This window comes from Pleurodeles waltl, chromosome 6, assembly GCF_031143425.1.
Source record: "Pleurodeles waltl isolate 20211129_DDA chromosome 6, aPleWal1.hap1.20221129, whole genome shotgun sequence".
In the NCBI taxonomy this organism is placed as follows: Eukaryota; Metazoa; Chordata; class Amphibia; order Caudata; family Salamandridae; genus Pleurodeles; species Pleurodeles waltl.
In genome coordinates this window covers 130,286,753-130,299,386 of record NC_090445.1, presented here as the reverse complement: position 1 = coordinate 130,299,386, position 12,634 = coordinate 130,286,753, and the positions used below count along the sequence as shown (strand labels likewise).

The following is a 12,634-nucleotide window of genomic DNA, read 5'->3' as shown; positions in this document are numbered from 1 at the left end:
CATTGGCTATTTATTTATTTACCAGTGGAACAATAACACACACAAGGTCAAAGAATCATGTTTTAGTTCTGTGCTAGGAGGCTCTAGACTGGAGGTGGTGAGGAGAAAAATAAGTGGCTAAGTTGCAAATTTCAATTAATTTTAGTTTTTATGTCATAGCAATTGTTTTTCAGTGCAAGGGATAGTAGATCTGTGTATGTAGTTAATAGAGAGGTTGCAGCAGGAGTGTGGGTGGGGAAAGACAAGCACATGATCAAAAAAGTGCAACACGTAAAGTGGGGAATATTGCAGATAAATTCGTGGGTGAGAGAGAAGAACATGAGAGTGGTTGGGGGACAAAATGCAGGCAAGAGAGAGCAACATGGCGCATGGGGAGAGAAGCACAAGGGCTGGTAAGAGGGGAGAAGCACACATGGGAAACAGCTGGAAAACACATGCGCTCACTTAAGCCGAAATAAAACAATAGCAGTGGAAAGATAAAAGCCAGCCAATCAGAGAGCTGGTAAAGATGCTATGATCCTGAGGAGGTACAAACACTAGTCTGACAAGCTGCAACACACAAAAAACTACCAAATAAGAAGCAGCAAATGAGAGTGACCATAAAACTAACAAACGGTAAGCACTGGGTGGGCTGTAACCAGTTATGGTTTCCACAAGTTCACAATAGATCTTTAGAATGAGCTCACCTACAAAATGACATGGCAGCTGTGTCATTGCACCATTCCTTTTTAGGTCGAGCTCACAAGCGCTTTGACCTGTTGTAAGAATTGTGGACTTTTAACCATGCCCACTGCATGCCATCACTTGCACTCGTTCGAAGGCTTGCTTTAAAAAATCCTTTGTTATCCTTGGTAAATGCTTTATGTTTGTAGCTCCTTGATGAGGTTTTGTTGTCATCTTGCAAACTGCCGGTTACATGAATAATTGCTTGATTGCCGATAAGTTTGGCTGCGAGTGAACTTCTTTTTCTTTTTGTATCTTTCCTTCGCGCTCATGGCGGCTGTGGTGCTTTGAATCGGCTTGCTTATGTCAACTGTTTTACTTTTCATTTTCAATTTAAGTGGCAGGAAAAGTCCAGTTAGGAATTTACAACGCTATTAGCTCTAACTTGAGCAAATGCAAGACCCATTGCATTGCAAATGCTTGTTAAGGTTTATTTACTGCTGTACAGTATCAGCTATGATATACAGCATCACCAAAAACCATTGTCAAAACCAACAGATCAGAATCATGAAACCCACTAGCTTTGTCAATGCTTGTTATAGCTTGCTGTGAATCTGTACACTAACAAGAAAGTGAAATTCCAAGTAAAACTTGATGTCTGAAATAAATCTAAATCTTTTAATTTGAATAAACCTGATTGGTCAACTGAGCTCAAATTTACTTACAAAGCATCCATTACTGGGTCGCAAACTGATGGTCGTGTTTACTAACCACGCAGTAGGAAAGCAGCACTGAGCAGCAGAATTAAGGGATGAGAGTACACCACAGAGGGGTAGAGAATACCCTCAATATCCTCCAAACTGCTGCACATGATTTCCAACAGCGTGGGACACAATTCATACACCTGTACAAGCTTTACTTGTGAACAAATGACCATATAGACAATCAAAACAAAGGATCCAAATTGCTATTATTATAATGATCATGATCAATCAGGGTGCATGAACCTAAAAACATGGCTCTTGAGAGAAAGAGAGAGAGACATTTACACTTATAAACACTCAGAAAGGACACTGAAATTTACTCAAGCAAGTGCCTTTTCAAGTACTTTTGTAGTAATCTGTTAAATCAACATGCTATCCTTACAAAAATGTGTCAACAGGCTTGAGAGGGTTAAAAGACAGATACGTATGGATTGTTAGTTTGCTGATTCTACACTGATTCATGAATTCACAGAGGATTCACAACTCAATTAAAAAAATAAAGGAAAACCATTGGAGGGGGGTATTTTTCTCTTGTCATCCATTGTAGATGGTACTCGACCTAGTGGCCTGGCAAACTCAGACCCACATGCCGCACCCAGATCAGGAACCCCAGAATCATCATCAACAGCAAACTGGACATGACCATGGAAGTCAACATTGGCACTTCATTCTGCTTCCACACCCAAATATTTCTGAGGAAGATCTTCAAATGGCCTTCAAGCAACACCAGAAAAACAGTCACTCATGCCCTAGTCACCAGCAAGTTGAACTACGGGAACACCCTCATCAAGCAACTCCCCAGAAGACCACAAACCAGAACCCTACAGCCAGGGTCATCCTCAACCTCCCACACTGAACTCACATCACAGTGCACCTCAAGGAGCTCCACTGGCTTCCTAGTACACAATATTCATTTCAAACTCCTCATAACCGAATCCAAGGCACTACACAACTCAGCCCCCCACCTTATCAGTAGCATCTCCTTCCATGAACCCCCCAGACACCTCTGCTCTGAAGGACTCCTACTCATACACAGAACTAGATCAGGAGGACAGGCATTCTCTTTTACTGCTTCTAAACCATGGAATGACCTCTCACTCCACATCAAAGCCTCCTCCTCTCTTCCTGAATTCCACAAGGAGTTGAAGACTTGGCTTTTCAATTAGCCAACCTACCTTAAGCAGGACTAGGCACACACATCAGTGGCGGCTGCCACTGAACAGGGGTGGCGGGGCAGGACGGGATGTTGGGGGAGGGGATGAAAGAATTTTTTAAAAGCTTACCTTTGGGGGAGAAACATTGCCTTTAATTGCTGCTCAAGGACATATATATATATATATATATATATATATATATATATATATATATATATATGTTTTAGATTGCATTTTTATATATAGTGCTCACTAACCCCGATGAGGCGTCAATATATTATGTATGTGTGTGTGTGTGTATATATATATATATATATATATATATATATATATATATATATATATGTATGTGTGTACATATATATATATACATTCAATGAAAAAAACAAAAGTTACAGGGATATTATAGTTAGATTCAGATTTTACACATACAAAACCATAGGAATTCAGCAGTTATATTTATATTTATCTCAAGTAACTATAACAAGTGCCCTAAGGAAACTATTACTCACACCCCCACCATGCACAGTTTTCTCATCATTAATTTCACTGCAAATGTTGCAGTGATATTATCAATGATGTCATAGAAGATGGCATGAGTGATGTAATATGTGGGGTAATTAGCAATGCATGGTGAGTGTGCGAGTTAGTTACCTTAGGGCACAAGTTGTAGTTACTTGATATAACTATAACTGCTGAATTCCTATGGTTTTGTGTGTATAAAACTGAACCTAACTATAATGTCCTTGCAACCTCTGTTTTTTTCAGTGAATTTCTAAGGTTTTTTAAATTTTATTTCCTAACTACAATGTCACTCTAACCTTCGTTTTTGTCAGTGAAGTTCTAATTTTTTTTTAATGCTATTTCCTAGCTATGATGTTCCTGTAACCTGGATGTGTAAGTGGGTGTGTGAGTGGTTGTGTGGGTATGTGAGTGTGTGGTGGGTGTGTGAGTGCATGTATGACTGGCTGTGTGGGTCTGTGAGTGGGTGTGGGAGAGGCTCTGTGGGTGTATCAGGTGTGTCAGTGGCTGTGTGAGTGGTTTTGTGGGTCTGTAAGTGGTTGTGTGGGTGCGTGAGTGGCTGTATGGGTGTGTGAGTGGCTGTGTGAGCTGTGTGGGTGTGTAAATGAGTATGTGAGTGTGTGTGTATGTGAATAGCTGTGTGTCTGTGAGTGGGTGTGTGAGTGGTTTTGTCGGTCTGTGAGAGGCTGTGGGTGTTTGAAAGGGTGTGTGGGTGGTTGTGTGGGTGTGTAAGTGGGTGCGAGTGTGTGAGTGAGGGTATGTGGGTGGGTCGGTGAGTGGATGTGTTTTTTTAATTGGGGTCAGGATCTGCAAATCCACCCGAATGTACCTGAATCTGTGAGGATCTGGGTAAATACGTGGATCCTCATGCGCTCAAAAAAACATTTTTGGACAATTTCTTGCCCAGGTGGGGTCCCTCACAAACCATTTCCATCAGTCCCAAGTGGTCAGGGTACCTCTACCATGCCCCTTCTATCACTTATACATTTAATTTTCCTTGCTAGGAACTGAGTCCTGATGAACAAAATGGTGGCCACAACTTTCCTCTCAGGTTGTGGCAGTCAATCACAGCATAGCGTTTGGCACGTGGATCCATGAATCCACCCGAATCCGTGTAGGATCCTCTGCAGATCCGCATCTCTAGATATACATAAATCTTTTTTCTTTAATAACTCCAAAACTACTGAACAGATGTACAACAAATTACAAAAATAACTCTTTCTGGACCAAGATCTAGCTTTCTGCCAAATTGATGTAACTTCATCCAGTGGTTCAGGCTGTCTAAAATCCCTATGGGAAATTGCATAGGGAAAATGTGTTTTGGCATCCCCTCTTTTTCTCAGCCCCCACTTGACAAATCACCCCAAAACTTTCCAGAGAGCAGCTGAAGTGACTGGCACACTAGTTTTGAACATTTTATGAATATTTGTCAAACAGCGCCAAAGTTATTAGCAAAACAAAAAGCGTTTTCCTAAGGAAACTAGGCCCTAACTATAACTACCTACCGCCAGTAGGTAAAAAATCTATATGTATATGACATATTATATTTATTTGTATAGTGTGCTAATCACTCATGAGGGAAACCAGGTGCTTTGCAGGTGGGAAGCCCACTATCTCCCTGGAGAGATTATTCAAAGAGCCAGGTCATCTACTTCTTGCAGAACTTGGGAAGCGATGAGGAGGGGCTCTTGATGAGGGAGATCATTCCATGCTTTGGGGGCAATGCACAAGAAAGTGTGGCCTCCAGCTGTGTTTTTGTATGTGCAGGTTACATGTGCTAGTGAGAGTCTGGCTGAGTGGGGGTGCCTTGGAGATTGGTAGAAGTGCAAGTGGCTGTTAAGGTAGGTAGGGCCTGTCTTGTGCAGCATTTTGCATGTGTGTGTGAGGAATTCAAACTGAGTACATTTGTGTATGGGGAGCCCGTGAAGTTTCCGGTGGTGTGGGGTGATGTTGGTACGTTGAGGTAGTTTGAAGAGGAGTCTTGCTATGGTGTTTTGGAGGCTTTAGAGCCTGTTCAGGAGCTGTTTGGTGATTGTTGCATAGAGGGTACTGCCATAGTCAAATCTGCTGGTTATCAGGGCCTACGTGTCCGTTTTCCTAGTGTTCTCTGGTAGCCATTTGAAGATTCTTCTCAGTATCCTTAGGGGTAGAGGCAGGTGGAGGTCATCACGTTTACTTGGGCTGGCATGTCAAACTTGTCGTCCAGGATGATATTTAAGTTTCCGTCTGGCGTGGGTGGTGGGGGTAGTTGTAGAGCAGAGGTCGACCATCCACACAGAGGTTTTTCATATGAAACCCACCACTTCTGTTTTGTGAGAATTGAGCTTAAGTCACTTGGACCTCACCCAGGTGGCTACCGTGGTCAAAGTTGTTTTATGTCATGAGGGGACTTGTCCAAAAGGAAGAGTATCATTTGGGTATTGTCTGCGTAGGAAAGTGTGTTGATGTGTGATCTGGTGAGGTCTGCCAGTGGGGTTATGTAGATGTTGAATAATGTCTGACTGAAGGATGCTGCTTGGGGGATTCCTGAGCTGAGGTACTTGGATTCTGACACGTAAGGTAGCAGGTTGCCTTTTTGTGTTCTTCCTATGAGAAATATATATATATATATATATATATATATATATATATATATATATATATATACATATACATGTACATGAGCACACACAGTATCAAGCACCTTTATAGTGAGGTTGCATCATACATTTCAGCGTTTCAAATATAAGAAAAATATCAACAAAATGCATTATATCATGTTTTTTAACAGACAGATTGTGTAAACTCGATTTAGCAAAGAAAATATTATTCTGGCCATCGGTGAGCATGCATTTAAAGGGCAGCACGATTATACTTCAGCAGGCATGCGTATGCAGGGATTTAAATGAGTATTTGTCTAAACTGACCTCTCTAGAGGAGGTAACATAGTGGAGCTTGGCCCTGACTTCTCTCAGATACATTCATTCTTTTCTGTTTTCCTATTTCAGATAATGGGAGCCATCAGCCGGATGGGGCTCCCTACCGCCGGGACAGAAAGAAGAGGGTGCCCTACAGCAAAAGCCAGCTGCGAGAGCTGGAGAAGGAGTATGCCACCAACAAGTTCATCACCAAGGACAGGCGCAGGCACATCTCCACTGCCACCAGCCTCTCCGAGAGACAAATCACTATCTGGTTCCAGAACAGGAGAGTGAAGGAGAAGAAGGTGATCTCTAAAATGAAGCCCACCTCCACCACAACATAGTTCCACTCGTGCCCTGGAACGTAACTTCGTGGGTATCGCCCGGAAATGTGGATAGTCCTTGAAACATATTGTTGGCTGGTACATTTCAAAGTGGCCTATCAGCTACATTTCTAAAGATGGAGCCAGAGAAGCCCTGACTTATTATCCTGGATTCTCCATTCAAGCGAATCGTGTCTTCTTGGGCAAACCATTTTATCTTCATGTACCTCAGTTTCATTATTTGACAAATATTTGGGAGAGCTTAGAAAGAGGGTCACCTCATTATTAAGAGCTATATAAAAAATTGACATTTATATTAAAAAATATGTTTAGATATACATAAGCAAGCAGACGGGTTACAATAATGAATATGCCACAGTGGTGGCTTAAAATATTTAGAGAATTTTTATTACCATGCAGGCTCACCAAAAATGAAAACTGTATTTCACACAAGGGCTGTCGGGGAAGGGGGGAAATTATACAATGTTTATGTATTGAATGAAAGCCTTTATCAATACTGTAACTAAAATTACCAAACTATTATACAGACCTGGGCATTTCCAACCATTTCAGGAACATAATGCGTATTTTTGAGATTTTAGTGAAGGAAACAAAGTATTTCTTAGTGAAGAAGACTCATTTGTCCTGATAAAAAAGACACAATCAGGTAGCCTTATTGGAGAGTTGTCCCTCCCGAGACAGTCATAGTTTCTTTTAGACTGCACCACGTGTCCTTGTGTACATGTAATATTGTGCAAAAAAAATTCAAAGAAGCCTATTTGTATTGCCTAACACATATGCCTTCGTTCTCATGAGACATACTGCTAAACACGTTCTAAAAATGCAAGGTCTTAACTTTTTTTTGATGGTTAGGGAAATTGCTGACATTTGAGCATGTTTTTTAAATTCTACTCTCAGTCTAGGAACAATCGTCATGTGTACAAGTTGTGTTACTGCTTCCCTTCGCTCATGTTGTTCACCAGTTTCTCCGTATGAACATTATGGGCCTGATTATGACCTTGGTGGAGGGGATTACTCTGTCCCAAATGTGAAGGTCACTCGTCCGCGGTGTTACACGTTCCATAGGATATAATGGAACTTGTAATAGGGCGGGCTGGATAGCCGTCACAACGGAGTAATCCCCTCCGCCAAGATCGTAATCAGGCCCTGTGTGTTGACACTTTTATCACTCAGATAGGTAGAAGTGTAAATACAAGCTGTGCACGCAGAATACAAAAGCATAAACACACAATTCTTTATAAATCCTGTTTTTCGGATTTCTCTAATCCTGTTTACACCCTACGTTTCTAATTTCGCTATTTCTGTATACAGGAGGGCCACATCAGGAAAGATTTGCCATGGTGCACAAAATCAAAGCGAGATGTATTAACAATATGTTGTTGCTTGTGGAAAACTGAATTAAGCAAATGATGTTTGATCGGTGAACAACAGAGTAAGCTGTATTTACAATTGATTTTTTTTTTACTATGAATGTGAAACTTGAATGTATGGGCAAGATCATTTTATTCTCTTTTTATTATACAAATAGTAAAGGTAATGCACTCACATGAAATGGTTTAAAAGCAATGCATGTTGTGTATGTCGTTTCACAATCCAGTGTCTACAATTTCCAAGGTGCATTCTTGATGTCTACTGAAGCAAACTGTTTGCTCCATTCTGTATTACACAAGCAGCAAAATGGCACACGCTGATATGCCCTGTTTCTTTGCACCAGTGCAAAGTTTCAGTCACATAGCGTGAATGTGCTGAAAACGTGCTCACAAGTGTTCCTGTGCGTATTTATAAATATACCGCCTGTGGTTATGCTTTGTCTAGCTGTGCACAGCTTGTGTGCATATTGTTGGTCCAGTTTGCATGCTGTTCATCAGTCTCTTTGCATGTCCTAAATTCATGTTTAATTAATGTGTATACCTGTGATCCTGCTTTCGCTTAGGTTCCCATTCTGTGTGTACATCCTATGTTTATGCATTCTGTGTTCATTCTGGGTTTTTTAGGTTGAGCCTACGAGACAACCCAAAGCTGTCTGGTTACCAAATATCTGTTGTCAACTTACCAAGAAATTGCTGTGGGCTTTAATCCCACCAACTGCTTACCATTAGCTGGCTTTATTGTCACTCTAATTTACTTGAATCTTAGTCAATGGCTTGCCTTGACGATTCGGTGTTTGTCTCTCCCCTGGAGCACAGCCTTTTACTTCTCTTTTTCCACTACTCACTTTTAGGGCACTTCTTTTTTCTTTTTGCTTAAGCAATCTCTAAGAGTGCATGTGTCTGTTAACTTCATCACATGCTTCCCTTCCCCCATGCGCTGTGTTGCTCTCTTTCGCCTGTGTGCTTCTCTCCCTCCACACCCTGCAAAATTAAGCAGCTGCTAAGGCTGCATCATCCACTGTTTTCTAAATAATTATTTTGTTCATGCTGAACAACTAGAGCAAAAAGCACTAGCAGAGCCACCAGGTCAGAAAAGCAAGACCTGTAGGCGCTGCCAATGCTTCTTTATCTATGTTCTTCCTGTGTTCATGCTTTCCAGGGTAATCTTTTATATTCTGCACAACCTGTTTTCGCTCTTTTTGATCCCTGCTCACCCTGTGTTCATGGTTTGCACAGAATTATTTATAATCTATGCACATTATCTTCATTTTTTCGTATTTCTGTTCCCCCTGGATTTATGCTTTGCACCACTTATTTTCCTTTCACGCATGTACATTCTCTTTTTTTAATCTTCTGATGAGATCTATGTGCACTCTTATTTTCACAGGTTTTTAATGTACGTAAATACGCATGATTAGACATTCATTATCTCTGTGCTCACCACAATGTTCAAGCTTTAATTCTGTGAACATGCAAAATGTGTGACTTTAATATCTGTGTATCTGTGAACGTCTCCACCCACAATATGAAAACATTGCACAGGTGCAAACAAATCGTGCCAGCCCATTTACACCACGGTTTGTTGTCTGTGTCACAGAAATGGAGCAAATGGCGTTTGCATGAGGAGGAATTGATTTATTCTATTTGCTGTGACTAAAGAAGTGAAAAACACATCTTCTCCGCTTTTCAAATGAAGGATGGGACTATGTTTTAAGCAAAATCAACGTGACTCTTTTTAGGGGCGAGCGCAAAACACTCCGTCCCTCTTCTAATCTCTCTTTAGGGGGATTTTAACCACGCCCATGTTACATCAGTCACTTTTATTGGTTTGTGGGCTTGCCTTTTAAAATCCGCTTGTTTTCATTCATGAAAGGCATGTATATGTCATGCCTTTTCTGGTGTTTAGCCCTCCCCGAGAGCAGCGGTAAACTACTGGAAACATACGAGGCTCCATGTTTTCCGTATGGTTTCTGGACTACTTTTTCTCTTTATTTCGCAGCTCGATCTCGTCCGTTTTTTTTTTTTTTTCATTTAATGTGGCAACAAAAGTCCATTTGGGAGTTTACAATGCTAATAGCTCTAACTCGACGTAATGCAAGACCCGTTGCATTGCAAATGCTTGTTTAAATGTGCAAGCAAAAATGTTATATAGGCTTAGCAATGGTTCCAGATTCTACTTCTATATTTTGGCCTTGGTATAAAGAACTTTATTAGAGACTCAAGTAAAAACATTTCTGTATCTTTAGGGTGAAATGGTGCCTGATGATTTTGCCCTGTTGTTTGCGGCAGTGTCTGTGTTATGGTCCAAGTTGCATTTGTCCTTTTATTTTTGTCATGGCATACACTCCTTGTACATTGTTTACTCTGGGTGTGCATGTTTTCACACTAAGGCCCAGATTCTCAAAGGTTTAGTGTTGAGTTAGTGTTACTTTTGTAACACTAACCCGACGCTAAACCTTTTTTGGGATTCACAGACCAAGGCAAATTGATATTTGCATTGGTTTGTATGGAAAAGAAAAGCAAAGCAGCACAAAACGCTGCTTTGTATTACTTTGCTTCAAGGGTGTGTTACATGGGTGATGCTTTGCAGTACCTGTGCTACCACCAATGCTTTTTGACGCTAAACCCTACTCTCAAACATCAGTAGAAAGGGTTTAGCAGCAAAAACTAACCCCACTGAAAAGCAGGCATTAAGTGGAAAAATATTTTTATTTCTCTCTGCTTTTCTAATTTTGCATGTGCGCTGTACTGTACAGCACACATACAAAGTAGGAAAGCCTTTTTCACTGGTCCAGGCAAAGTATTTTGTGCAGGAAGAACACCTTCATGTAAAAAAACTAAAACTTATGCTATGCTCACGCACACACCCTAGCACTATGGCGCTAAGGTGTGTGCATGACGCACGGCAGCTGAAATCAGCACCGGCACTAGGGAGAGGGGAGGAGAGTGCAATATGTATCTGAAAATGGCACTCTCCTGCTCTCTCCTTTCACACAGCACAGCATTTTTGCCTTCTGCACTGCATTGCCAGTCACCTCTTAGAATCTGGGCCTATGCGTACATCTTGTGTATCTTGTCACTCTGTGTTTACCAACCTCGATGAATGCTTTTGCTTTCTATGCATACCTGTCTCATATTATTGAAACTTTGCAGTGGTGCTTTTGCACCATTTTGTAGATTGCGTAACATGGAATGGAGCAAACAGTATTTGCACGAAGACAACCATGAGACAGATTCCACATTATTTCCAGAGGTGGATGGATTGTCTCATTCCACCTGCAAAAGTGGCAGAATTTTGCGACTGCATTACTCTTGTAACGCAGAGTTTGACTAAATTCTACCAATCTCCACATGGTGTAATTTTTTTTCCCACAAGGCTCCACAAAATGTGAGCAAGAGCGAAGAAAGGACTGCTTCTTCAGTAGATTTGCTGCAGCCAGAGTAGATTTTCTACTCAAGTGGTAGCAAAATCAACTATAATGGCTGCGCGCTCTTTACCAGTGTAAATTGCAGCGCAATATGCATATTTTCACGGAATTTCGATGAGTTTTAATGTAACTCCACAGAATTAAACTCTACGAGTTCCACCCACCCCTAATTATTCCATCTATGTTTAGATAATAAGAGGTTGATGCATTTTCCCAACTTTTGAACTATCATTGGGCAACATACTTTTGTTCCATTTTTTATAAAAAAGAGTATCAACAATGGTGCAAAAAAGCGTACCCTGTATTTTTAAAGGATTGTTTCCTGACAACGGATCCACATATAATGATATAAAAGGCATCCTATACATGTTTAACAGTGGTGCCCTGATCTGTTCTCTTACTTATCTCCTGTTGCAAAATCCCCTCTATAATTTGGAATGAGTTAAATGTGTTTCCTCCATTCCATACTACTAAATAAACAAAACAGTGCATGTTGGTCTTAACTTTCTATGTGAACCAGAGGAAAGTTCCTTAAATAAAAAATTTACGAGTTCACTGTCTGTACACTCAATGTTAGAATTTCACTCCTAAGTTTTCTATTTTTGTTCACTCTTTAAATCTCTAGGCATCTCTACCTTCCTAGGAGCAACAAACTCACCAGATTATATGCTGTATGAAAACTCTGTAATAATGTTTATGGCAATACAAGATCATCTACAAATGTTAAAATGTTTTTTTTCAATTTAAAGTGCAAATTAAATTCAGAACTCGGGGTCATTCCACAATGTTTCTTGATTTGCTAAATGAAATATTGGGAAACGTTTTCATGGAGCAGATATTTTGGGTGGTGAGAAGGGAAGGGAGGTGGAGAGAGGAGAGGGTTCTCCAATAGGAACTAACTGAGCAGATACATTGTGAGGATTGTTTACAGTGCCACTGTGACATCCTGAACAAAAATAACTTTAGGAATTAAGGGTCACGTGTACAAAGCATTTTTGCAGTTGCAAACGGGTTGATTTGCAGAATCGGCCCATTTGCAACTAGAAAAATGCTTTTTGGGATGTTCAAAGCCCAAATTGCGATTCGGTAGCTTGACCCTAAATCGCAATATAGGTTTTGCCATTCATATTAGGAAGGGGCGTGTTGTGGGCGTCCCTTCCTAATACTGAATGGGAAAGGCATGTACAAATGTTTTGCGACTGGAATGCAGTTGCTAAACATTTACAGTTTCCTGACAACAGTAATGGACCCCTTCCCCTTTGAGGATGGTGAGGAAAATATTTTATATGAGAATAACCACTGCCTACTCTTAAAAACTGAAACTTAAATGTTTCATTTTTTTGTTTTTAAATGCATCCCGTTTTCCTTTGCGGAAAACGGGCTATGTTTAAAAAAAAAGATTATTTTATTTTAAAAGCAATCACAGACATGATGGTCTGCTGAGCCTAGCAGGCCATCATCCCTCTGATGGCTGCAATTCCTAATGGGTCAC

General features: G+C 40.6%; 1 protein-coding gene across 1 annotated transcript in view; it reads left to right on the top strand.

Moving 5' to 3' along the window:
* HOXB13 (homeobox B13) overlaps positions 1-11,909 on the top strand; it is a 35,294-nt gene extending 23,385 nt beyond the window's left edge. The window contains exon 2 of the mRNA XM_069237572.1: positions 6,091-11,909. Within this exon, the coding sequence (XP_069093673.1) occupies positions 6,091-6,344 (254 nt within the window). The 3' untranslated portion in view covers positions 6,345-11,909. The remainder of the gene's footprint in view (positions 1-6,090) is intronic.
* Positions 11,910-12,634: the final 725 nt, after the last annotated feature.